This window comes from Kogia breviceps, chromosome 3 (genome assembly GCF_026419965.1).
Source record: "Kogia breviceps isolate mKogBre1 chromosome 3, mKogBre1 haplotype 1, whole genome shotgun sequence".
NCBI lineage: Eukaryota > Metazoa > Chordata > Mammalia > Artiodactyla > Physeteridae > Kogia > Kogia breviceps.
In genome coordinates this window covers 154402638-154430128 of record NC_081312.1, presented here as the reverse complement: position 1 = coordinate 154430128, position 27491 = coordinate 154402638, and the positions used below count along the sequence as shown (strand labels likewise).

The following is a 27491-nucleotide window of genomic DNA, read 5'->3' as shown; positions in this document are numbered from 1 at the left end:
GGATGTGTGTTTGTACTGTAGTAACGGCCATTTTTCATTCCTGATATTAATGCTTTGTCTTCTCTCTCTCTTTTTAAAAATGCATCTATCATTCCAGTGATACATCTATTTTATGTCTTTTCAAAGCTTTTGATTTTGTTGAATTTCTCTGTCCTATGTTTTCTATTTAATTAATCTCTACTCTCATCCTTATTATTCCTTTCTTTTACATTCTTTAGGTCTAATTTTTTGTTTTTATTTTTCTAGCTTTTTGGAGGAAGCTTGGATAATCGATTTGCAGCTTTTTTCCTTATCCAATGCTATAAATTTCCCTCTAAGTTTAGTAGTTTCATCCATAAATTTTGATATTCTATACTTTCATTACTTTAGATAAGTAGGTAAATAGATAAAGATGTGTATATTTTTCTCTTGTGATTTCTTGTGTGACTCATGGTTTATTTAGAAATGTACTGTTTCATTTCCAAGTAGTTGAGGACATTCTAATTTTTCTCTTTCAATCTCTATTCCTAGGTTGATTATTCTGTAGTCAGAGAAGAGAACATATTGTGGATAACTTTACTCAGGGGAATCTGCTGAGACAGAATATATATATCGTTATTGTTGGATGCAGTGTTCCGTATATGTCAGTTAGGTCAAGTCTGATAATCACATTTTCCAGATCAGTTTTATCTTTATGGATTCCATTCCTTTATTAGCTACTGAGAGAAGTGTGTTAAAGTCTCCAGTTATGATTGTAGATTTACTTCTCCTTTTAGTTTTGTCAATTTTTGCTTTATGTATTTTGAAGTTATATTTTTACTGTGCATACACATTTAGCATTTAAAAATATTTTCCCGGTGGATTAACACCTTTATAATTTTGGAATAGTCCTCTTCAGTCTATCAATTACTTCTGCAGAAAAATGATCTGATATTAGTATAGCTTAGCCTACTGTCTTGTGGTTAGTGTTTGCATTGCATATCTTTTTTCCTCTTTTGATCTACAACCTGTGTTCACCTATATAAGGAATATTTCATGTAAACAGCATGTAATTAGGTTATTTTTCTTCCATCTTACAATCTTTATCTTATAATAGTGAGTATTGATACCATTTACATTTAATGTCATTGCAGATGAGTTTGGGCCTATATCTTCTCTCTTAATTTTTGGTTTCTAGTTGTCCCCAAAATTTTACATTTTTTTTTATTCACCTCTTCTTGCCCTCTTTTAGATTAATACATTTGTTTTTACTACTCCATTTGCCCTTCTATTAGCTTCTTAGTTATATATTTTTTACTATTTTTTAACCATTAAAATATACAACCTATGTTCTTAATGATTTAGAGTCTCCTAGAAATTTGTACTCTTATCAGTTCTCAGACAACACTTAGACCTTGGACACACAGCTCCATTTATATGTCCCACTTTTTTTTGGATATTATCGTCATGCATTTCAAGTCTACAAATATTTGAAACTCAAGACTAGATGATTATTATTGCTCTGTAGAGTCAGTATTCATTTCCATTAATTCACATGTTTACCGGTTCCATCATTCTTCATTCATTCCTGCATTTCTGTGCCTCTCATTGCGATCACTTTCCTTCTGCCTGAAGTAGGCCTTCCTCTAACACAGGCAGGATCTGGGACAAGAGAACCAATGGAGATCTACATGCCAAATATCTCCATGTTTAAAAGTTATAAATCAATGTGAAAATATGTTTTAAAATATATGTTCTGTCCTCCTCCCTTGACAAACATACCTTCATAAGTACTTGGACAGCCAAGTTCAAGTAAGTTCTTGGATTTCTCAGCATTTTGCACTGGAATGTGGTGGCACAGGGAGAGCCTTTTCTTGGCTCTTGGCCACCAGCCATGCTCCCCTTCTTCTACTACCCACAGCACAGTCCAGTACCACAAGAGGTCTTACCTGCAAGAATGTGGACACCTGCAATTCTCTAATCATCACCCCCCTCCCCCACTCCAGCAAACAGCCACCCTGCCCGCCCCCCCAGCCTAGGGCTGTACACGAGTGGTGTGATTTGCTCTTGATCGGATAGACCCAGGGGAGAGAGACAGATTGCGGGGGGCAAGGTCCTTTGATGCAATCTGATGCCTCCCACCTCATTTGTTTCTCAGTTTCTCTCTAGCTAAATATTAACAGATCACCAAAAAGGCCTGAAGCCAGTATTATCTACCCTGGAGCTGGCACTCTTTTTATGGCACTGGATGAGATTGGGTACTGGCACACAGTAGTGGCTCTATAAATATTTGTGAGAAGAACGGTTGTTGTATAAATGAGTATAATGAGGCCACCCTTAAGGCCTAGAGTCTATTGACATAGCCTGAGCTGGCATTGGTTTTTTTGAGCCAACACATGGGTTTACATTGGACATTGCTTCGGGCATTCCCATTGGAGTCACTGGACACTCGATCTGGGAATAGGAGAGCAGCAGATGAGGCCAGGCGTGTGGGAGGGCCTCCCTCTGGGGCTGCCTTCCTAAAAGGATACAGAATGCTTTGATCCACATGGGAATGGCCTCTGTAGTATGGAAAACCCTGCTTTTCTTTACAAATTCAAATTATCGGTTAGGCAAAGTCACCACTCATGCAGAGTGACTCAAGATATGATGAGGTCAGATCAACCACCTGAATCTGGCATGTGCTGTTGCGGGGAGAGAGGGTGGTCAAGGCCCTCTGTGAGCAGACAAGTTTCTTCGTCTTGCTGCCTGCGAGCAGCTCAGCCTGTGGCTTTGAGGCCCAGCCTTCCTTGGCAAGTGGGAAACCCAATCCTTTGGCCGCTTGCCTCTTCCTGCCACAGAAGAACAGCTTGTGGAGGCTGAGAGCAGCCCCTGGGAGGGAAGCTTGGGATTCCAGGACTCCCACGGAGTAGCCACATCCCCTGTGTGTGGGGAGGGAGCCTAGGGTGGTCCACGTGCAGGGAACGGGAGGGCCGGCCCACAGGTACGATTAAGGAGCACTTGCTGTCTTCCAGACATCACATGATTTCTAGTTGCTCTTTCCATAGTCAAAGACATTTGGAGCTATTTGCTTGGAAGCTGATCTTCTGAACCTCATTGGTTCTGACAGGACACCATTTGGTTAGGGAAAGGGGGGTCGGTGGAAAGATGCAGGAGGAGAAGGGAAATTGGGAAGAAGTAGTAAACCATCTACCTTTCCTACTCTTGTTTCTCAGTATGGCCCTTCATGTGTACGTTACAGGCCACCTAAGGCTTCTCGCTATTCTTTGCATCCATCCCACTAGCTACTATCTCCAGGCCTCTGCCCCTGATGCCCCCGCTGCTTGGCATACCTTCTGCTTGGAATACCTTCTTGACTCTTGTCTTCATGAATCCATGTCTTAGTCATCCTTTAAGGCTCAGCATCAATAGAATATCGGTCACGAAGCTTTTCCCGATCCTTCCTTTATTCTTTAGTTTCCACTATCCCTACTTGAAACAACCTTCTCCCTCTGGATGTCTAGGCCGTGCTGTGCCTCCTTATTTTACTACAGGAACTTGTGCCAGAAACACAAATGTATGTGTTCCCATTGAAGAATGAATTCTGGGTAGTAGTCACAGGAGAATGTCTGAAAAAATGTTAAAACCTGTGTGAGTTTCCATCACATGGATGTATCATAATTTATTATTTTAGGATCTTAAAAATATTTTGTTAAATACTGAGAATATAAAAATGAAGTTATAAAGTGTATATGCACTCTAAAAACTAAAGTTGCCCTAAATACCTCTCTATCAATCATCAAGTTGAAGGAACAAAACTTACCATGAACTTTGTGGTCCCTTGAGTGTCCCTACCTGTTGCCATCTCATTCCCACTCCTCAAAGAGGTAACCACTATCCTTAATTGTGGGGCTCTCATTCCCTGGCTTTTCTTTAGAGTGTACCATATCTGTTTATATTCCTGAATGATGTATTCTCTAGTTCTAGCTACTTTTGATTAATCTTTTCATATCTTTTTAAAATCCTTTTACTTTTGACCTTCCTATGTCATTATTTTCAAGTGGACAGCGTATAGTTGGGTCATTTTAAATTTTTATCTACTCTGTCAATCTCTCTATTTTGGATGTATTTAGATTGTTTACATTTAAAGAAAAATCAGTGTGTTTAAATCATTTACATTTCAAATAATGATTAATATGTTAAGGCTTAAGTCTGCCACCTTATTATTTGTTTTCTGTTTGTTTCCTCTAGTTCTTGTTCCTTTGTTGCTTTTCTCTTGCCTTCCTGTGGATTATTATATGGAACATTTTTCAGAGTTCTGTTTTGATTTATTTACAATATTCTTGAGTATATCACTAGTTATAGTTTTCATAGTAATTGCTATGTTATCATATTGTTATCATATTGCTATGTATTGCCATATTGGTACAAGTGTTTTGCTATTTTGAGTGAAAACTGACTTCATTTAGGCCCCTTTACTTTCTTCGTGTCTTAAATATTTCCTCTATATCCATTGAGTACCATATCAGATGACTTTACAACTTTTCCTTCAACCACAAATATGATTAAAGAAACTCATGAAGGGAAAAATAATCTATTATGTTTACTCCTGTTTTTACCAATTCTGCTGTTCTTTCCTTCCTGAAGTTTCCAGCTGTTTTATCATTTTCTTTTCATTTGGAGAGCTCCTTTGAGACATTCTTTAAGGGTAGATCTTCTAGCAACACATTCTTTGAGTTTTTCCTACATCTGAGAATATCTTTATTTCCTCTTCGTTTCTGAAGGGTATTTTCGATGAATATGGGATTTATAGTTGGCATGAATTTTTCTTCACTTGAAAAATATTGTCTTCCTTCCTCCTGCCTTCCATGTTTTCCGATGTGAAATCTGTCTTTTGACTTGTTTTTGTAGGGAGGTAATGTATCATCTCTCTCTGGTTGTTTTTTAGAATTTTTTTCTCTGTCTATAGGTTTTCAGAAGTTTAATTATGAGGTATCTTGGTGCTAATTTCTTTGGGTTTCTTGAATTCAGTTCTCTAATCTCCATTTGCTTCTTTTAAAAAAGCTTCTATTTCTTGGTTGATGTCTCTTAATTTTTCATTTGTGTCAAGAGAATTTGTCAATGATTGTTGAAGCATTTCAATGATGACTGCTTTCTAATCCTTGTAAGATAATTCTGACATCTGATTCATCTTTGTAGTGGCGTCAGTGGTTGTCTTTTCTTATTCAAATCATGTATTCCTGGTTCTTGATGTTAGAAGTGACCTTTAATTGTATCTTGGACATTTACATTATTATGTTGGAGTCTCTTGATCTGGTTTAAATCTGCCGTTTCAGCAGGCAGCCACCTGCTTACGTTTAACATATAGTTCTGGACTACTTTTGCGGGCTCTTGTAATGACATTTTAGTTTTAAGAGCCCTTGCTATGCTATTCTGGTCTGCTGCATTTTTCTGGCATGGCTAGAGCTCTGGCTTACTCCCTGCAGTTCTGCCTGCTGGGATGGAGAGAGCTTCTCTGGCCTGCCGGTACCACTGGTGACCATCTGCCGCTCAGGGCGAGGATGAGTAGAAGCTTCTGGCCCTGGCTCTCCTTTGCCGCTAGCTGGATGGCAGGAATACTGATCCTGCCCACACAGGTGGAGCGACCCCCTGCTTGTGCCCCAGTTCTAGACTGGGGGCTGGGTCGGCCTGGGGCTTTGCTGCTGCCGCTGCTGCAGGTAGATTGGACCACCTGCTGGTGCTCTAGTTGTGGAACAGGGGCTGGGACACCCGCCAGGGTTCGCTGCTGCCAAGACAGACATGTCACACCTCCTGTTGGTACCCTGGTTGTGGGGCAGGGGCTGGGGATCCCGCTAGGTCTTTGTTGGTGTTTCCCATTTCCTGGTCTTTTGGCCAGGCCAGAGAGAGCATTGTTGTTTGTTTGCTTGTTTCTTGTCATTGCCTATTGGCTGTTCTGGGTTGCAGGCCTTTCCAGTGCTTGGATTTGGGTGTATAGTGCTTTATAAGAAACAGAAAGAATTCACCAGGCTGTCATTCAGAATCTTTTTATTGTCATCTGTTGAATAATTTCCAGGGTATTTAGTTGCATTTAGCAGAGAGGAGGAAAGTGAGTCGACACCATCTTGTTCTGGAACCAGAAGTCTCAGTTCTACTTATTTTTGAAGATGATATGATCGCAATTGCATAGACTTACTTCTGTTACTCCGTGTTATGTTCCAGAAATTTATTCCTGTTATTCCATTTTGCTGTGGTTCATTGATCTTCACTGCTTTATGGTATTCTATTTTGTGAACACACGATTGATTTATCCATCCTACTATGGACGGGCTTTGGGGATATTTCCTTTTACTCCTCTTCAGGGACTGTACTGCAACGGTTACTCTTGTACATTTCTCCATGTGCATATCTGCAAGTTTCACTAGGGCATAAAAATAGATGAGGAAGCAGTGAGTCTTAGGGTATGAATATCTTCATTTGTACCAGATATGCCAAATTATTTTCTAAAGTGATTGTGGCATCTACGCTTCCATCAACAGGTGTAAGTTTCTTGATTGCTCTGCACCTTCATCAGTTTTCTTTTTAAAGACTTTTTTTGATGTGGACCATTTTTTAAAGTCTTTATCGAATCTGTTTCAATATTGCTTCTGTTTTATGTTTTGGTTTTTTGGCCGTGAGCCTTGTGGGATCTTAGCTCCCTGACCAGGGATCCAACCTGCACCCCCTGCATTGGGAGGCGCAATCTTAACCACTGGACCACCAGGGAAGTTCCCATCAATTCTCGATATTATCAGGCTTTTAAACTTTCCAGTCTGGGGCCTATTAAATTGTCTTTCATATTGATTGTAATTTGCATTTCCCTAAATACTAGTAAGGTTGCACATACTTCCACGTGTTTATGGAACTTTTGAATTTCCTCTTATGTGATAGATCCTTCCAAGCTTTTTCTGTTTTTCTTTTGAGTTGTTGGTCTTTCTCTTTTCCTAATTTTTAGAGGGTCCTTTTACTCCTTTAGGTGATGAGCAGAAGTTCTTCATTTTAATGTGGGAGTTGTGAATCATGTCCTTCGTACTTTGCGCTTTTTGTATCTTATTGGAAAATTTCATCCTTTTCTAAAGTAAACACATTCTCCTATAATGTCTGTTCTCGTCTACTGTCTTCTGAGCATCTTATAATTTTGTCTTTTGTCGTTATGCTTTTAATCCACCTGGAATTGATATTTGTGAGGTGTAGGGGTACATTATCATTTTTTCCACATGGTTAATCTGTTTTCCCAGCAGGCCTATTGAAGTGTCCCTCTTTCCCCACAGATATAAGTATAGTATTAGTTCTCTCACAGATCAAGTTTCCTCATATGAACATGAAGCTGTTTCTAGGCTCTCTGTCCTGTTCTATTGGTCAGTTTGCTACTGTTATGCCAAAACTCTATTGTCTTGATCATTATGTTTTTAAAATAAGTATTGTTCTCTTGTATTGAAATGTCTCTCTCTTCGTGCATATTAAGGTCTGTGTCTTTCTTTGAGGCCCTTGGCTTCTTGATAAAAATTTAAGGATCAGTTTGTGATGTTTTAAAAAACACTTGAAATTTTGGTTAGTACTGCATTAAATCTTTAAATGAATTTGGGGGAGAACTTACATTTGTAGAATAGTAAGCCTCCCATTTTCATGAAATTCAGGCCTTAGTTAATGATTTTCAGTAAGTTCTGTAATTTTTTTCAGGAAGGGCTTACATTCCTTTCATTGGATTAGTTCCTAGGCATTCTTTATTTTCTGGTGCAATTGTAAATGTCATCTTTTAAATAATCCTATTTTCTAACTGCTGTTTCCTGGAATATAGAAATGCATCTTAAAATAATTTTTGAAATTAAATTGTTTCCAGATTATTGTAGATTCATATGAAGATATGAGAAAATAATACAAAGAGATCCATATATCTTAGTTTCCCCCAATGGTAACATCTTGTAAAATTATAGTACACAGTCACAGTCAGATTATTGGTATTGAAGTAGTCAGTATACAGAACAATTTCTGTTACTGCAAGGTTTCCTTATGTTGCTTTCTTATAGCCACACTCAGTTGTCTCCCACCTGTACCTCCACCTTCGCCTATGGCAACCATTTCTATACTTTTGTCATTTGAAGAGCTTTGTGTAAATGGTACCACACAGTATGTAACCTTTGGGGACTGGCTTTTTTTCACTCGGCATAATTCTCTGGAGGTTCATCCAGGTTTTTGCGTGTATCAGTGGTTAGTTCCTTTTTACTACTGAGTAGTAAGCATGGCACGGCAGGGGTGTGCAGTCATCATATGCAGGTTCTGCCTCCACAATCGCCAGCTGGTTGCACCAGCAAATGCGGAACCCGCAGATAGGGAGGGCAGACTGGACCTAAGGGACTTGAGCATCTGTAGATTTGGTATCCTCAGGAATCCTTGAACCAATCCTTCCCTAGAACAAATGTAACACAGTTTGCTTAACCATTCACCATCGAAGGACATCTTTGGTGTTTTCACTTTGGGGCGATTATGAACAGTGATGATGTTAACATTCCTGTATAGGTTTGGTGTGAACATAAATTTTCTGTTCGCTGGGATAAGTGCCCAGGAGTGCAATTTTGGGGTTGTGCCATAGTTTTATGTTTTAGTTTTAAAGAAACTGCTGAACAGTTTTCCAGAGTGGCTGTACCATTCTACATTCATGTAAACAAAGTATATGTGATCCAGTTTCTCTGTATCCTCCTTAGTATTTGATGTCACTATTTTAAATTTTAGCCATTCTGATAGGTGTGTAGTGATATCTCATTGTGGTTTTGTGTTTCACTAATGGCTGATAATGTTAAATGTATTTTCATGTGCTTATTTACCATCTGTATATCCTCTTCAGTGAAATGCCTGCTCCTATCTTTTCCTCATTTTCATTTTTTGAATTTTAGTTTATTTTTTTATATAGCAGGTTCTTATTAGTTATCTATTTTATACATATTAGTGTATACATGTCAATCCCAATCTCCCAATTCATCCCACCACCACCACCCCTGCCCCCCGCTTTCCCTCCTTGGTGTCCATACTTTTGTTCTCTACATCTGTCTGTATTCCTGCCTTGCAAACCGGTTCATCTGTACCATTTTTCTAGATTCCACATATATGCATTAATATACGATATTTGTTTTACTCTTTCTGACTTAACTTCACTCTGTATGACAGTCTCTAGGTCCATCCATGTCTCCACAAATGACCCAGTTTCATTCCTTTTTATGGCTGAGTAATATTCCATTGTATATATGTACCACATCTTCTTTATCCATTCGTCTGTTAATGGGCATTTAGGTTGCTTCCATGACCTGGCTATTGTAAATAGTGCTGCAGTTGGGGTGCATGTGTCTTTTTGAATTTTGGTTTTCTCTGGGTATGCCCAGTAGTGGGAGTGCTGGGTCATAGGGTAATTCTATCTTTAGTTTTTTAAGGAACCTCCATACTGTTCTCCATAATGGCTGTATCAATTTACATTCCCACCAGCAGTGGAGGAGTGTTCCTTTTTCTCCACACTCTCTCCAGCATTTGTTGTTTGCAGATTTTCTGATGATGCCCATTCTAAATGGTGCAAGGTGATGCCTCATTGTACTTTTGATTTGCATTTCTCTAATAATTAGTGATGTTGAGCAGCTTTTCATGTGCCTCTTGGCCATCTGTATGTCCTCATTGAGAGAAATGTCTATGTAGATCTTCCACCCATTTTTTGATTGGGTTGTTTTTTTTTTAATATTGAGCTGCAGGAGCTGTTTATATATTTTGGATATTAATACTTTGTCCATTGATTCGTTTGCAAATATTTTCTCCCATTCTGAGGGTTGCCTTTTCATCTTGTTTGTAGTTTCCTTTGCTGTTCAAAAGCTTTTAAGTTTCATTAGGTCCCATTTGTTTACTTCTGTTTTTATTTCCATTACTCTAGGAGGTGGGTCAAAAAAGATCTTGCTGTGGTTTATGTCAAAGAGGGTTCTTCCTATGTTTTCTTCTAAGAGTTTTATAATGTCCGGTCTTACATTTAGGTCTTTAATCCATTTTGAGTTTACTTTTGTGTATGATATTAGGGAGTGTTCTAATTTCATTCTTTCACATGTAGCTGTCCAGTTTTCCCAGCACCACTTATTGAAGAGACTGTCTTTTCTCCATTGTATATCCTTGCCTCCTTTGTCATAGATTAGTTGACCATAGGTGCATGGGTTAATCTCTGGGCTTTCTATTTTGCTGCATTTATCTATATTTCTGTTTTTGTGGCAGTACCATATTTTCTTGATTACTGTAGCTTTGTAGTATAGTCTGAAGTCAGGGAGTCTGATTCCTCCAGCTCCTTTTTTTCCCCTCAAGATGGATTTGGCTCTTTGGGGTCTTTTGTGTCTCCATACAAACTTTAAGATTTTTTGTTTTAGTTCTGTAAAAAATGCCATTGGTAATTTGATAAGGATTGCATTGAATCTGTAGATTGCTTTGTGTAGTATAGTCATTTTCACAATATTGATTCTTCCAATCCAAGAACATGGTATATCTCTCCATCTGTTTGTGTCATCTTTGATTTCTTTCATCAGTATCTTATAGTTTTCTGAATACAGGTCTTTTACCTCCTTAGGTAGGCTTATTCCTAGGTATTTTATTCTTTTTGTTGCAGTGGTGAATGGGATTATTTCCTTAATTTCTCTTTCTGATCTTTTGTTGTTAGTGTATAGGAATGCAAGAGATTTCTGTGCATTAATTTTGAATTCTGCAACTTTACCGAATTTATTGATTAGCTCTAGTAGTTTTCTGGTGGCGTCTTTAGGATTCTCTATGTATAGTATCATGTCACCTACAAATAGTGATAGTTTTACTTCTTCTTTTCCAATCTGTATTCCTTTTATTTCTTTTTCTTCTCTGAGTTCCATGGCTAGGACTTCCAAATCTATGTTGAATAATAGTGGTGAGAGTGGACATTCTTGTCTCATTCCTGATCTTAGAGGAAATGCTTTCCGTTTTTCACCATTGAGAATGATGTTTGCTGTGGGTTTGTCGTATATGGTATATGTCGTTTATCATGTTGCAGTAGGTTCCCTCTATGCCCACTTTCTGGAGAGTTTTTATCATCATGCATGTTGAATTTTGTCAAAAGCTTTTTCTGCATCTATTGAGATGATCATATGGTTTTTATTCTTCAGTTTATTAATATGGTGATCACACTGATTCTTTTGTGTGTATTGAAGAATCCTTGCATCACTGGGATAAACCCCACTTGATCATGGTATAGGATCCATTTAATGTGTTGTTGGATTCTGTTTGCTGGTATTTTGTTGAGGAGTTTGCATCTATATTCATCAGCGATATTGGTTTGTAATTTTCTTTTTTTGTAGTATCTCTGTCTTGTTTTGGTATCAGGGTGATGGAGGCCATGTAGAATGAGTTTGGGAGTGTTCATTCCTCTGCAATTTTTTGGAAGAGTTGGAGAAGGATGGGTGTTAGCTCTTCTCTGAGTGTTTGATAGAATTCACCTGTGAAGCCATTTGGTCCTGGACTTTTGTTTGTTGGAAGAATTTTTGTCACAGTTTCAATTTCATTACTTGTGATTGGTCTGCTCTTATTTTCTGTTTCTTCCTGGTTCAGTCTTGGAAGGTTATACCTTTCTAAGAATTTGTCCATTTCTTCCAGGTTGTCCATTTTATTGTCATAGAGTTGCTTGTAGCAGTCTCTTATGATACTCTGCATTTCTGCGGTGTCTGTTGTAACTTCTTTCATTTCTAATTTTATTGATTTGAGTCCTCTCCCTCTTTTTCTTGATGAGTCTGGCTAAAGGTTTATCAATTTTGTTTATCTTCTCAAAGAACCAGCTTTTAGTTTTATTGATCTTTGCTATTGTTTTCTTTGTTTCTGTTTCATTTATTTCTGCTCAGATCTTTATAATTTCTTTCCTTCTACTAACTTTGGGTTTTGTTTGTTCTTTTTTCTCTAGTTCCTTTAGGTGTAAGGTTAGATTGTTTGAGATTTTTCTTGTTTCCTGAGGTAGGATTGTGTTGCTATGAACTTCCCTCTTAGAACTGCTTTTGCTGCATCCTATAGGTTTTGGATGGTCGTGTTTTCATTGTCATTTGTCTTTAGGTAGTTCTAAATTTCCTCTTTGATGATTTTTTCAGTGATCTCTTGGTTATTTAGTAACATATGGTTTACCCTCCATGTGATTGTATTTTTTACGGTTTTTTCCCGTGACTTATTTCTAATCTCATAGCATTGTTTTCGGAAAGGACGCTAGATATGATTTTAATTTTCTTAAATTTATCAAGGCTTGATTTGTGACCCAAGATGAGATCTATCTTGGAGAATGTTCCATGTGCGCTTGAGAAGAAAGTGTAATCTGCTGCTTTCAAATGGAATGTCTTATAAATATCAATTAAATCTATCTGGTCTATGGTGTCTTTTTTTTTTTTTTTTTTGTGGTACGCGGGCCTCTCACTGTTGTGGCCTCTCCCATTGCGGAGCGCAGGCTCCAGACGCGCAGGCTCAGCGGCCATGGCTCACGGGCCCAGCCGCTCTGCGGCATGTGGGATCTTCCCGGACCGGGGCACGAACCCGCGTCCCCTGCATCGGCAGGCGGACTCTCAACCACTGCGCCACCAGGGAAGCCCTATGGTGTCATTTAAAGCTTGTGTTTCCTTATTAATTTTCTGTCTGGATGATCTGTCACTTGGTGTGAGTGATGTGTTAAAGTCCCACACTCTTATTGTGTTGCTGTCGATTTCCTCTTTTATAGCTGTTAGCATTTGCCTTATGTATTGAGGTGCTCCTTATGTTGGGTGCATATATATTTATAATTGTTATATCTTCTTCTTGGATTGATCCCTTGATCATTATGTAGTGTCCTTCCTTGTCTCTTGTAACAGTATTTATTTTAAAGCCTATTTTATTGGACATGAGTATTGCTACTCCAGCTTTGATTCCCATTTGCATGGAATATCTTTTTCCATCCCCTCATGTTCAGTCTGTATGTGTCCCTAGGTCTGAAGTGGGTCTCTTGTAGATAGAATGTATATGGGTCTTGTTTTTGTATCTATTCAGTGAACCTGTGTCTTTTGGATGGAGCATTTAATCCATTCACATTTAAGGTAATTATTGATTTGCATGTTCCTATTACCATTTTCTTAATAGTTTTGGGTTTGTTTTTATAAGTCTTTTTCTTCTCTTGTGTTTCCCACTTAGAGAAGTTCCTTTAGCATTTGTTGTAGAGCTGGTTTGGTGGTGCTGAATTTGCTTAGCTTTTGCTTGTCTGTAAAACTTTTGAATTCTCCGTCAAACCTGAATGAGATCCTTGACGGGTAGAGTAATCTTGGTTGTATGTTCTTCCCTTTCATCACTCTAAATATATTGTGCCACTTCCTTCTAGCCTGTAAAGTTTCTGCTGAGAAATCAACTGTTAACCTTATGGGAGTTCCCTTGTATGTTACTTGTCATTTTTCCCCTGTGGCTTTTAATAATTTTCTTTGTCTTTAATTTTTGTCAATTTGATTACTATGTGTCTCGGTGTGTTTCTCCTTGGATTTATCCTGCCTGGGACTCTCTGCACTTCCTGGACTTGGGTAGCTATTTCCTTTCCCATGTTAGGGAAGTTTTTGAGTATAATCTCTTCAAATATTTTCTTGGGTACTTTCTCTCTCTCTTCTCCTTCTGGGATCTCTATAATGTGAATGTTGGTGCATTTAATGTTGTCCCAGAGGTCTCTTAGGCTGTCTTCATTTCTTTTCATTCTTTTTTCTTTATTCTGTTCCATGGCAGTGGATTCCACCATTCTGTCTTCCAGGTCACTTATCCATTCTTCTGCCTCAGTTATTCTGCTATTGATTCCTTCTAGTGTATTTTTCATTTCAGTTATTGTATTTCTTATCCCTGTTTGTTTGTTTTTTAATTTTTCTAGGTGTTTGTTCTTTAATTCTTCTAGGTCTTTATTAAACATTTCTTGCATCTTGTCAATGTTTGCCTCCATTCTTTTTCTGAGGTTCTGGATCATCTTCATTATCATTATTCTGAATTCTTTTTCTGGAAGGTTGCCTATCTCCACTTCATTTAATTGTTTTTCTGGGCTTTTATCTTGTTCCTTCATCTGGTATATAGTCCTTGGCCTTTTCATCTTGTCTATCTTTCTGTGAATGTGGTTTCCCTTCCACAGGCTGCAGAACTGTAGTTCTTGCTTCTGCTATCTTCCCTATGGTGGATGAGGCTATCTAAGAGGTTTGTGTAAGCTTCCTGATGGGAGGGACTGGTGGTGGGTAGAGCTGGGTGTTGCTCTGGTGAGTAGAGCTCAGTAAAACTTTAATCTGCTTGTCTGCTGATGGGTGTGGCTGGGTTCCCTCCCTGTTGGTTGTTTGACCTGAGGCGATCCACAACTGGAGACCACAGGCTCTCTGGTGGGGCTAGTAGCAGACTCCAGGAAGGCTTATGCCAAGGAGCACTTCCCAGAACCTCTGCCACCAGTGTCCCTGTCCCTGCGGTGAGCCACAGCCAGCCCCTGCCTCCACAGGAGTCCCTCCAACACCAGCAGGTAGGTCTTGTTTAGTATCCTATGGGGTCACTGCTCCTTCCCCCTGGGTCCTGATGTGCACACTACTTTGTGTGTGCCCTCCAAGAGTGGAGTCTCTGTTTCCCCCAGTCCTGTCAAAGTCCTGCAATCAAATTCTGCTAGCCTTCAAAGTCTGATTCTCTAGGAATTCCTCCTCCCCTTGACGGACCCCCAGGTTGGGAAGCCTGAGGTGGGACTCAGAACCTTCACTCCAGTGGGTGGACTTGTGTCATGTAAGTGTTCTCCAGTTTGTGAGTCACCCACCCAGCAGTTATGGGATTTGATTTTATTGTGATTGTGCCCCTCCTACCACTCATTGAGGCTTCTCCTTTGTCTTTGGATGTGGGGTATCTCTTTTGGTGAGTTCCAGTGTCTTCTGTCAATGCTTGTTTAGCAGTTAGTTGTGATTCAGGTGCTTTTGCATGAGGGAGTCCATCCTTGGCTGTTATTGGCAAAGAGAGCCCATGCTTTTTGAGGGGGCAGCTATTTTGCATGGAAACATCACTACAAAGGTAGTGACATCTAAATTGATTCCTGAAGAATGAAGGGGAGCCAGGGTGGGTAACTACACAGATAGGACAGGACACATAGGGTCTACTGATAGGACGTGTAACTAACTGGGTGCAATGGAGGCTTGAGTCAGTTTGAGTAGTTTTTTATTTTTTTTTCTTAATTTTTATTGGAGTAAAGTTGCTTTACAATGTTGTGTTAGTTTCAGGTATACAGCAAAGTGAATCTGCTACACAGATACATAAATCTGCTCTCTTTTATTTTTCTTTTAGATTCTTTTCCCATGTAGGCCATTACAGAGTATTGAGTAGAGTTCCCTGTGCTATACAGCAGGTTATTATTAGTTATCTATTTTATATATAGTAGTGTGTATATGTCAGTTCCAATCTCCCAATTTATCCCTCCCCCTCACCTTATCCCCTGATAACCACAAGTTTGTTTTCTACATCTGTGACTCTACTTCTGTTTTGTAAATAAGTTCATTTGTACCCTTTTTAAAAGATTCCACATATAAGCAATATCATATGATATTTGTCTTTCTGTGTCTGACTTACTTCACTCAGTATGACAATCTCTAGGTCCATCCATGTTGCTGCAAATGGCATTATTTTGCTCTTTTTTATGGCTGAGTAATATTCTACTGTATATATGTACCACATCTTCTTTATCCATTCCTCTGTTGATGTATATTTAGGTTGCTTCCATGTCCTAGCTATTGTAAATAGTGCTGCAATGAATATTGCGGTGCATGTATCCTCTTGAATTATGGTTTTCTCTGGGTATATGCCTAGGAGTGGGATTGCTGGTTCATATGGTAGTTCTATTTTTAGTTTTTTAAGGAACCTCCGTAGTGTTCTCCATAGTGGCTGTACCAATTTACATTGCCACCAACAGTGTAGGAGTGTTCGCTTTTCTCCACACCCCCTCTCCAGCACTTATTTTTTGTAGATTTTTTGATGATAGCCATTCTGACCGGCATGAGGTGATACCTCATTGTGGTTTTGATTTGCATTTCTCTAATAATTAGTGATTTTGAGCATCTTTTCATGTGCATTTTGGCCATCTGTATGTCTTCTTTGGAGAAATGTCTATTTAGGTCTTCTTCCCATTTTTTGATTGGGTTATTTTATTTATTTATTTTTTTGGTAGTGTTAGAGAAGGAAGGACCTTCAATGACATGCCAGGAGTTTGGATTTGATCTTGAATATGTCATAGATTTAATTAGGAAGTCTCATGCATACCATCTGCATTTTTGTAAAATCATACTGTCAGCAGACTGTAGAGGGGTTGAAGTGAGAAAAGACTGGGAATTCACAATTTCACAGGGAAATTGTGAATCAATGAATGAATGGATGAATATTCCATTTTAAGTGGTTTTATTAAGGTATAACTCACACACTGTACAATTCACTTATTTAAAGTATACTATTGAGTGATTTTTAGTGTATTTACAGAGTGGTGCAACCTTTACCACTATCTGATTTTCGAACGTTTTCATTACCCACAAAAGCAATCTAATACCCATTAGCAGTCATTCCTCATTACCCCCTCCCCACCACACTATTGCTCCATCCTTAATCATCTACTAATCTACTTTCTGTCTCTATAGGTTTGCCTATTCTGGACATTTACTATGAATGGAATCATACAGTGTATGGTCTTTTGTCACTGGCTTTTTTCACTTGAGTAATGGTTTCAGGGGTCATTATGTTATATCATATATTAGTACTTCATTCCTTTTTATTGCCAAATCATATTCCATTGTATAGATATACCATACTTTATTCACCTGTCCATCAGCAGATGGACACTTGGGTTGTTTCTGCTTTGGGGCTATAATGTATAATGCTGCTTTGAACATTTGTGCACAAGTTTTTGTGTGGCTGTATATTTTCATTTCTCTTGAGTATATACCTAAGAAAGGGATTGCTGAATCATCTGGTAACTGTATATTTAACTTTTAGAAGAACTGCCAAGCTGTTTCCAAAGCATCTGCATCATTTTTTATTTCTACCAGCAATATATGAGGGTTCTATTTTTTCCAAATCCTCCATATATTAGTGGATGTTAAGTGGGTGTGATGATAGCCATCCTAGTTGGTGTAAAGTGGTATCTCATTGTGGTTTTGATTTGCATGTCCTTGATGGCTAATGATGTTGAATCTGTTTTCATGTGCCTCTTGGCTTCTTGTGTATCTTCTTCGGGAAGATATCTAATGAGATCCTTTGTCCATTTTAAAAATTGGATTATTTGTCTTTCTATAATTGAATTTTAAAAGTTCTTTATATATTCTTTTTAAAAAATATTTAATTTATTTATTTGGTTACATTTTATTTATTTATTTGGTTGCGCCGGCTCCTTAGTTGTGGCATGTGGACTCTTAATTGCGGCATGCATATGGGAACTAGTTCCCTGACCAGGGATTGAACCCGTGTCCCCTGAATTGGGACCATGGAGTCTTAACCACTTAGCCACCAGGGAAGTCCCTCTTTATGTATTCTTGATACAAGTCCCTTATCAGATATATGAGTTGAGAATATTTTCTTCAATTCTGCGGGTTGTCTTTTCACTGTCTTGATGGTGTCCTTTAGAACACAAAAGGTTTTAATTTTGAAGAAATCCATTTATCTGTATTTTCTTTTGTCACTCGTGCTTTTGATGTCATATCTACCAAGTCTTTCTCTAATCCAAGTTCATGAATATTTAGTCCTATATATTTTTTTCTAAGAGTTTTATAGTTGTAGCTCTTACTTGTAGGTCTATGATTTATTTTGAATTAATTTTTGTGTATGGTGTGAGGAAGGGGTCCAACTTCATTCTTTTACATATGGATATCCAGTTGTCCCAGACCATTTTTAAAAAATATTCTTAAAAATACTTTTCTTAGATCCCATAGGCCATTGTAATAGCCTAATCTAAAAGGTATACTATGAACTAGAACATAGCCAGCAAGAATGGATGTGTTGGGGAATTTTGAGAAGGTAGAATTACAAGGACTTTGTGGCTGTGGTCATGTAGGGACCACGGGAGGAGAAGCAGGACTTTTGGAGGACTCCTAGGTTTCTGGTTTCCACCCTTCCTCTCCATATCAGGAGGTATGTGGCCTCAGCATCCCACATGACAATGTGACCATCGCAGAAGCAATCTGTGGGGCCAGTTATTTATCCTTGTGACTTAAAGATCAAGTCTGCTGCTGCATGATCAACCCAACCACAGGAAACAAGCCTTGATCAGGAGGGCAGTTGGATTCCATTTTGTGGCTCCCTTAGACTGGAGTAGCTATAGCATCTCAGTTCAAAGAGAAAATGGAAAGGCTTGTATGTAAGAGGAATGCAGTCACCAAGCTCCAGAAGCATCAAGCTGTGTCAGCAATGTTAAGGGTCTGTATACAAAATGAACCCTTCTAACAGAGTAATAGAGCCTTGTAACCTTTGGGGAACAGTTTAGACTCCAGAATAATGTTGCTTGTAGAAAAAAATGCCCCAGAATTCTACATCTTCATTCCAGGTTTTTTCCTTGGCTACATGCGGATGATGGGTTTTTTCCATTTCTTGGGGTTGGCTGTTAAGTCCTAGCAGTTACATGACTGGTCCTTACTTTGGGAGGCCTCTCTGGACAGTCTACCTCCTTCCCCACTCAGGCACCAGTGGGACTGATACATGTAGAGACTGCCACCCAGGTAATGATGGGGCATACCACCCACAGAACTGCTGCTCTGGGTTGCAGTCTCTGAGGAGAACAAGGGGAAATGTGTCTGGAAAAGACTTTGGCAGCCTCTGACCTCAGTGACAAATCCTTGGCCTAAAGAGCAGCCCCACCTTGGGAGCAAGAATAGAAGAGTTCTGTTCTGTGGGCTGGCGGGGGAGCTGTTCTGTGCAAATGTTCGTAGGGGCTCCTACAGAGACTCCTTTGTTGAGAAACCACTCCACCCAGGACATCCTTGCCAGACGGAGAGGGGCCAGGGAACCAAGGGAGGATGTTTTGTCCTTGTGAATGATCTTCTGACATGTGATCATTTCAGAGAGGACAGTAACCCCTTTGCTCTTTAAACATAATCATCAGTTACATTCAAAAGTATGGAGCCAAAAGTGGTTAGAGAAGTTGTTTAGTCCACCCCTTCCCCCTGCAAAAGAGGATACCGAGACCAATCAACTGACCAGTCCAGGGTCATAAGAGGCTTAATGCTGCTGGCCTCATGACCCTTTATCTGCTCTATCCCACTGGGCATATGTCATGGAGAAACATTATGCTCAGGATTTTATGATTAAAAAGAATGAATAATACCTTGAGATGATCTCAGAGCCTGGATGAGAACTGGATCCTTGTTGACGTCCAGGAAATAGAAGGTCCTTAGAACTTGTGCATTGCCTCTATTTTTGGAGTTTTTAGGGGCCATATAGTTTTTTACATACATGTCTGATAGAAAATTACTACTTAGATCTCATCTTCTGTTTATGGTAGTACATTTCCATTCTTCCCTGTAGTAGCTGTCCAGTGAACAGATTCATACCACAGCCGTGTCAAAGCGAAGCACCTCCGTTTTTCACAACTATCCAAGAGCTTGACAGTAGCCTGGTTAGATGCAACTCATTGAAACCTTCAGCTAGTTCAGAGACTGGCTACATGGCAGAGGTTACATGTCTCATGTCTGAGACAGCTTTGGCTGGAGGACATAGAGTTGTGAAGAAGAAGGCCTCGTCCATAAACTTTGTGCAGGCAGCAGAGGATCTATGGTCGACATGTCCACAGTGAGATTACTGTTCCTGGAGCCATGGCCAGAAAAGGCTGAGCCGCTGAAATGTAGAGAACAGGGTGGCCTAGTGGTTGATCCGGCTGGTTCAATTTCTTTTGGATAAGGTCTAAAGTCTTTTAAGATTCCCTGTTCTGAATGTGGCATTAACAATTTTCAGGTAATCTGGACAGAAAAAAAAAAAAAAAAGACTCCACTTCTATGATTCTTCTGCCATCAATTGGCTTTATATGTCAAGCAATTTCCAAATCATCTTTTGGACAGGGAGCTTTATAAAGAGGATTAAAAGAAAGAAATTTAACATTAAATATACTTTGTCATAAGTCTTCTAATGCGACAACTGAAATAAATGTAAAATTAATCACTTGTTTCTGGTCTGAAGTAATACATGCTTATTATAGAATATACGAAAAATACAGCAAGTTGTAAAAGAGAAAATAAGTAGCTATAATCCCATCACCCAAACACAATCCTGCTAATTCATGAGAGCAAGACCTTGATTTTCTCGAGTACTGCCATAGCCTCATCCTTGGAATAATGCCTCGTACGTAGTAAAGGCTTAGTAAAATATGGTGAATGAAAGAGTGTTACTATTTTGGTGTATTTATTTACAGTCCTTTTTCTAGGCCTATTTTACACGTTTGTAGTCAGACTCTATTCAGATCATAATATCTTTTTTTTCTAATTTACCATGATGATACAAGTATATCTATATCCCCAAAGCTCTTTATAAACATTATTTTAAAAGATACTTAGTATTCTATGTTTTGTGTTTACCTCATTTACTTATTTATCTTCATCTTACTAGATATTTGGGGGGAAATACATTTCAATTGTACTTTGCAAATAAGGCTTCACTTCAAACAAGTAGACATACTGGCTGTTTTATCAGTCAATCCAAAAGAGCTACTGAAATAACATGTTATTATTTACTTTCATAGTCTCACTGGAGAACATGAAGAGGTGGGAATAATGCCAGAGGGCAGTCTTGATATTAGAATTAGGACAAGACCCTGAGAAACTATTGGAGCTAAGAAATATCTTTTGACTACCATATCATATGAAACAGCTAATTCAAAGAACCAGTCATTTTGCTAAATCCTAGACATATGGAGTCTCAAGAATTCAACGGAACTAAACCACCTTCCATATAATCCCTATTCTCTCCTTTAAAACATTTCCTGGGCTACCCTGGTTAGAGAAGATAATTTTGTTCAGGTTAATATAGCGCCATCTGCTGGTGAAAAGGAAAATGAATGTCTAGGAAGATGAGTTCTCTGATTTTAACATTGATGTGTACAAGAAATAAAAGGGAATTGATATGTGGTTTCTTGCAGGATCCCCTTGTGTCAGAACTGGATACAGTTTTAAAAAGAAAAAAAGGCTGTGAGTGGACTTCTGGCTCCAGATGGTTACAGAGTACACTTTATTAACTCCCCCACCTCTTAGAAATTTCTATTAAAAAAAAAAAAAAAACTACCAATAGGGAGAAAAGCATGTCAGAACAGGAAGCCACGGAAAGGGGCCAACCACATTCTGGAACCCATGAGAACTTTCTGCATGACCTAGTGCAGGTGAGACTGGATTGAGGGAAGGGCTTGTTAGCCTGCCGTTGACCACACGGGAGGGAAAGGCCTGGGGAATGAGTGGGACAGGGGCCAGCAGACCCCTCAACCCCAATACCTACCAGCTCACAATGCCGGGGGCTGGAGGGTAGGATGGGTTACTTGGTGCATAGTGAGGGGCAGCGGTAGATCCTCCCTCCTTCCGCTCCGGGAAATGTACCAGGTGCTGGAAGTCGGCAGGCACTTGGCACACGAAATTAACCAGCACTGCCAAGCCTGGCTTTGAACAAGACAGACCTGTCAGAAGAGGGTGGCAGGTACCCCTAGCAAACCTCTATGCTAAAACACTAAATCCCAGGTAGCATTTGAGCCAACTAGAGTTTCTAGATAGGATAACCAATACCCCTAAATTCTATACTCCGCAAATCATTCAAGTGTGACAACCACAGGAAGATAGTGTCAGACACGCAAATATTCAGAGCTTTCCATCTGCACAGCTTTCCTGAGAACACACACACCACATACACACACTCTCTCTTTCTCTCCTAAGGATTATGGTCATAAGGAATAAAACCAACATAACTCAAGAATTAAGTCAAGATCATTGTGGCTAATAAAGTTATGCAATAAAAAAGATGCTAAAAGTAGTTCTGGGAAGAGAAGTAAAATAATTAATACCATTAATCTCATTGTTAACCTCTAGCCTTCTGTCCGTCTGTCCTCTGTTTCTAAAATACCAGGGTGAGGAGAGGGAAGTGTGTGAAAGTTGTTGCAGATTCTCATCTTACCTGAGGAAGGGTCATATGTTTTCTATTTCATCACTGACCCTGAAAGAGAGATGAGTTCAAGTGTGTGGTTTAATACATACTGCTTATAGACTCAGTACAATGAGTTCCCAAATTATTAGTATGAAAAAGAAGCAGGGAAAATTGGATCAATATGGCAAGGTAGAAAAAGAATAACAGAATGATAAACAAATTTAACTTAAGAATATTGATTTTTCAAGTCCTAAATGAAATCTTCACGGAGAGAAATCAGCAGTATAAGAAAATTGTAATACACTCAAGAATGCATGGATGGTTCAATATTAAGAAATCTCTTTATATAATATTCTTTCAATGCCTATTATGTGCCAGAACGATGGAACTTACTTGACCATCTTCTCTAACACATTCCTCCCAGCCTCCCATTCACGTCAGTCTCTAGTTCTTTTCTCGGTAGCACTTATTATTCTCTGTCGTTATCTTTCACCTTTATCTGTTTGCTTGTTTGCTGTTGGTCTTCCGTCACGAAAATGCCTTTTCTCAGTGCCCTTCTCTGTCTTGTTCACGGCTAAATCCCTAATGCCTAACAAAGAACCTGACATGTAATAGCTGACATAATCATTCAACATTTATTGCATTAGTTCAACATTTATGCAATCTCTATTCATTCTTTATAATAATTTGTATTCTTTGTCACATAAAGATATTATATTTTCATATTCTTCATTAACTGAATTAATATATCTATGAGTTAATGGATGACAGTAATTCTAAATCCCTGCCCTCATAGAGCCTGTAATTTAGTGGAGGAGACAGACAATCTGACAAGTACTTCCATGGTCAGTGTCGAAATCTCAGTTTTTCTGTTCTAACTAAGTTGCTGAATAAAAGATGGAAATTGTTTTGCAGGAAGCTTCTACACCTTCCTCTGGAGAAAAGTCTGGAAAATTGGATGCACAAAGTAGTAACTTCCTGTTTCCCAAAGCCTGTCACCAAAGGACACGCAGCAACTCAACCAGTAAGTGTGTCATCGAACCATCTGCAGGAGCAGGGCTTAGATGTTGCTGAATATCGAGAATATCAGTGATGTTGGAGATTTGGGGGAGGGTGGGTCTCTGTTTGTCCAGCCGGACTAACCCTAGATGGTGGTCTGCTTGCCCCTCTGAGAGCACCCTTCATTGCGTGTGCATGTCCCGCACAGCTAGAGCACCTCTGCCCTTGCTGATAGAGCTCTTTGTGGTTCAGTCAACGTCTCTTCCAAATGGACTTCAAGTGCCAAGTTGGGAAGACCTGACACAGAAGATAAAAGATGAGGGCTTTACACCTGCTCTGTCATCTAAGATGCTCCTTGGTCTTAGGAAGGCCACTGTCTCTCTCAGGGCTTCTGTCACCTCATCTGGTATAGGATGGGAGCTGGGGCTGGAAGATGTAGTGATTCTTGGTTGTTCCAAAGAGAATGGTGCTAATGCAAAGTCAGGAAAATGTGAAGAATGCAGAAAAGCATGAAGAAATTAAAACAATGCCAAATCGTAATTAGAGATAATCTATGTTAACATTGTCAATTATTTCCCTCCTATGCCTATATATGCCTATAGAAAACACGCACACACACACACACACACACACACACACACACGCATACCCTTGACCTCATGTCATTGGGAATTCTTTTGTAAACACTATTTTTAGTGGATAGATAGTGTTTCATTATGTACATAATCTAGTTAGCCTGCTCCCTATTATTAGATAGTTAAGTTATTCTCAGCTTTTTACTAACATAATCAACATTGCTGAGGTTGTCCATGAAATTTTGTTCGAGTTTACAGTGATTTTCTTAGGTGAAATATGCAAGGCAGTGGACTGGTGTGTGGTTAGGAGCTCACATTTGGGAGCCAAGGCACTTGGATTTAGATCCTGCTTCCAGAAATAATTATCTCTGTGACCTTGGGCACATCCCTTAAACTCTCTAAGCCTCGTGTTATTCTGTTGTAGGATGGACCATCATGATATTAATCATTTCCTATTTTTGGACTGCTAGTTGCCTGTTTTCATCACTTTTTTTCCTTTAGCGTAATATCCTAGAAATGGAGTTTCAAAAGGTAAATATACCTTAGATTTTTATCTGTGCTTCCAAATTTCCAGAGCTAATACTCTAATAATGTATACAAATACCAATTTCTTCAATCATAGCCCACACTGGATGATAATTAAAAAAATATTTGCCATGCAGGTATTTCTCTATTTCCCTCTTTCCCTTACCCATGGTCCGCTTTTTTGGTGGGGTGGGGGTGGGGCTTGTTTTGCACCCAGTAGCAGCTTCACAATTGGTGGGGATCATTGATAAGATGAAAATGTGGGACTCCTGTTCAAATATTAGGAAGAATTTCAAAATGGCAACAGCAGAGCATGAAACCAAGCTGAATACCTTCTAAGTTTGGGGCTCTGTGTGAATTTACAGGTCGCATGCCCGTGAAGCACCCCTGCTTACATCCCAGGCACTGACTCTTTCAGATGGCGTCATCCAGGTGCCCTGGCCCTCTGGTTTCTAGTTGAGTTCAGTCAATGAGAGGATCAACGGGAGACTGGAGGGTGGAAGAGAGAAGCGCTGGGGTGTTTCTCCCCCTCCTGCCTCTGCCTTGGTGGCTCTGGCAGTGCCCCGGTCCCAGCACTCCCTGGCCTGGTGATGCTGTTTCCTCTCTGCGCCCCTTCAGGTCTGGGATGGTAACAGCTTCCAGCTCTTGGCAATTCCTAGGTACCTCAACAGGCCTTGTTATTTTCTTAAGCCCCATCTACTCTTTGTAAACGGCCCCTTTATTCACTTTCTCAAAGTCCTACCTGAGTGTGCCTTTTGCTTCCGTCAAACCCTGACTGGTTCATGTGCCTATGAAATCAGTGGAAAGAACACCTCTCTACACAGGTGCAGTTCAACATTCCTTCATTTGTTTATTTCCCTTCTTTTGAGTGCACCGATTTTTCTTTTGAGATGATCATTATTTTATTTTATCACTAATTTATGAAAAGTCTCTTGGTAAAATTAATATTGGGTTGTTGTATTTGCTGAACATACTTTCCTCAGTTGGTTATTTTTCTTTTAACTTAATTTTTTAGCATGAAGATGTTCTCATCTTTATCTAATCAAATTCATCAAATTTTCCTGTGTCATGTTAAAAGTTTCTTCCACGTCCAGAGAACTATTAAATATCTGGCTGTGTTTTCTTCTAGTTTTTTTCTCATGTATACTTATTTAATTATTACACTATGACACCTTTGAGTTGCTTCCAGTTTATCAACATTTACAAAATAATTATAGATACATGCTGTACACATTTCTTTTATCATATTTGGTTACATATTTAGGAGAGAATCACTGAGTTATATAATATGAAGATTATTAACTATACAACCACATCGATTAAATTATTTCTACATAGTGTTGTTTTTTCTAGTTTTTGAAATGATTTGCCTTTTTTTTTTTCAAACTTACTCTATCTGTAATTTATTTTTGGTATTTGCTATGAAGCAAGAATCAAGATAGATTTTTTTTCTAAGTGGCCGATTACAGCATTACTCATTGGTAGTCTCTGCCCATCCTTTTATTTTACACTTTTTGGTAAAATTAATGTTTTTGTTTATTTTGTTTTATTTTGTTTATTCTGTTTATCTCTTGCAAATGATATGCACTTAGATCTCGAAAGCAAATCTGGCAATCTTTTTAAAGAGAGACGCTTAAGCCATTGACATTAGTATTATAATTAATATTTGCTTTTACTCATGTTCTTTTTATACTTTCTGTTTTTATGGTTACTTGTCATTTGTTTTCTGCCTCCTGCTCTGTGTGTGTGTGTGTGTGTGTGTGTGTGTAGTTTTTGCAGTGATTTGTAAGGTTTATTTAATTTTCATCACCACTTCCAGTTTCCTTTAAGTTTAATCAATTAGGTTTAATTAATTCATAATACTTGAGACTATATTTTCCAAATTGTCCCCCTAATGGAAGATGGTGTTATTTACCTCTAGTCCCATTCCCATTTATTTTTCCATTTCATAATTCAATGTAAACTTAAATTAGAAACTCACGTTATTATTATATAATCTTCAAAATATATAGTTTCCCTGTCAAAAATTATTTTGGTTTTGCATTAGATTTTATGACCACATTTTCAGTGAACTCACATGTTAACTGATTTCAACTTCCCCCACTCAAGGTGATAATTTTGATGTATTTCCTTGCTGTTGGAGCACATCCAGTAATTTTTTGAAAGAGTAGGAGAGGGCTCAGACCAGTTAATGCTTTCGAGAGACTGCTCATCCTGACTCTGGGCCTGTGTCCTTGCTGATTGGAACTCACAGTGGGTGCAGGAACCACAGAAAGTCCGTGTTTTTTTTTGTCTGGAACAGTGAGGGTAGAAGCGGTGTTAGCCTGGCCTGTTCCCCTTGTGCTTGCCCGTGGCTCTAGGTGCTTCTGTCCTGTGGACCGATCCAAGTTGGCCACGTGTTTGCTTGTCCTTATTCCCTCTGAACCCAAACGGTACACCGCTGCCCCTCTTCCGATGGCAGTCACCTTGCCCTGCCGTGGGCAGAGAGAATGGGAGACTCGTTTTGGTTGCCTCACGATGAAGTAAGGAGCTGAGCTCCCTCAAGTTTCCTCAAAAGCTGGACGCATCGCCTGGGGAGCCTGATAAACACACAGACCACCCCCCAACCCCAGACCCCACCTATGCAGACGTGGATTCAATAGGTCTGGGTGGGGCATTGAAATTTGCCCCACTTATGCTACACACCCAGATAAACATGATACACAGACAGATTTGGGACCATCTGTAGCCCCTCCTCCCAACCCTGCTCCAGGATTCTTCGTCCCCTCTTTCTTGGGCGTGGTTTTCTGAACCTCCTGGCTTCCTCTCTCTCCTGGCCCCTCTGGGGTCAGAGGGTCTCTGTGAGTCAGGGAGAACCACCTCGTTGTGTGGAGACGGCTGCTGGGCGCAGCTGTCCTGGCAGGGAAACATTGCCACAGCCACTTGGAGTGCCAATGGACCAGGACATCTCCTTTCTCCCCCAGACCTTTGTCCCTTCCTCCTCTTCCCTTGGGGCTCTCACATCTCCAGGCATGCCCATATTCTCAGCGCACCCTGGGCAGTGGCGTCCTTTCTTCAACCTAAGTCTTTCCCAGCCTAAGAATGAAAGCAAACCAAATGCTCTGCTGCAACCTCCCTTCTTCCCTCTGAAGCACCACCCATCTCGTGTCTTTCTCTTGGGGAATTTCCCACCAAAGCCTTGTCCACTCACCTGAGTGGAGGGACACTAGGAAAATCGGCCCCTCTCTGGGTGCTTGCTTCCCAGTACCGTGGCCACTGTTCACATCTCGAGCACTTGGAGTGTGGCTCATCCAAATGCTCAGAGTGTAA

The 27491-nt window shown here is 39.5% G+C and overlaps 1 protein-coding gene across 4 annotated transcripts in view; it reads left to right on the top strand.

Annotated features, from left to right (window-relative positions):
* The window catches only part of IL16 (interleukin 16), a 112982-nt gene that overhangs the window by 42822 nt on the left and 42669 nt on the right, over positions 1-27491 (top strand). For 3 of the 4 annotated variants that reach the window (XM_067030036.1, XM_067030035.1, XM_059059140.2), the window contains exon 3: positions 22999-23107. In XM_067030036.1, coding sequence (XP_066886137.1) covers positions 22999-23107 — 109 coding nt within the window. Of the gene's footprint in view, positions 1-21235; positions 21335-22998; positions 23108-27491 lie in introns of those variants that run through there. The other variant, XM_067030037.1, reaches the window with a different exon arrangement.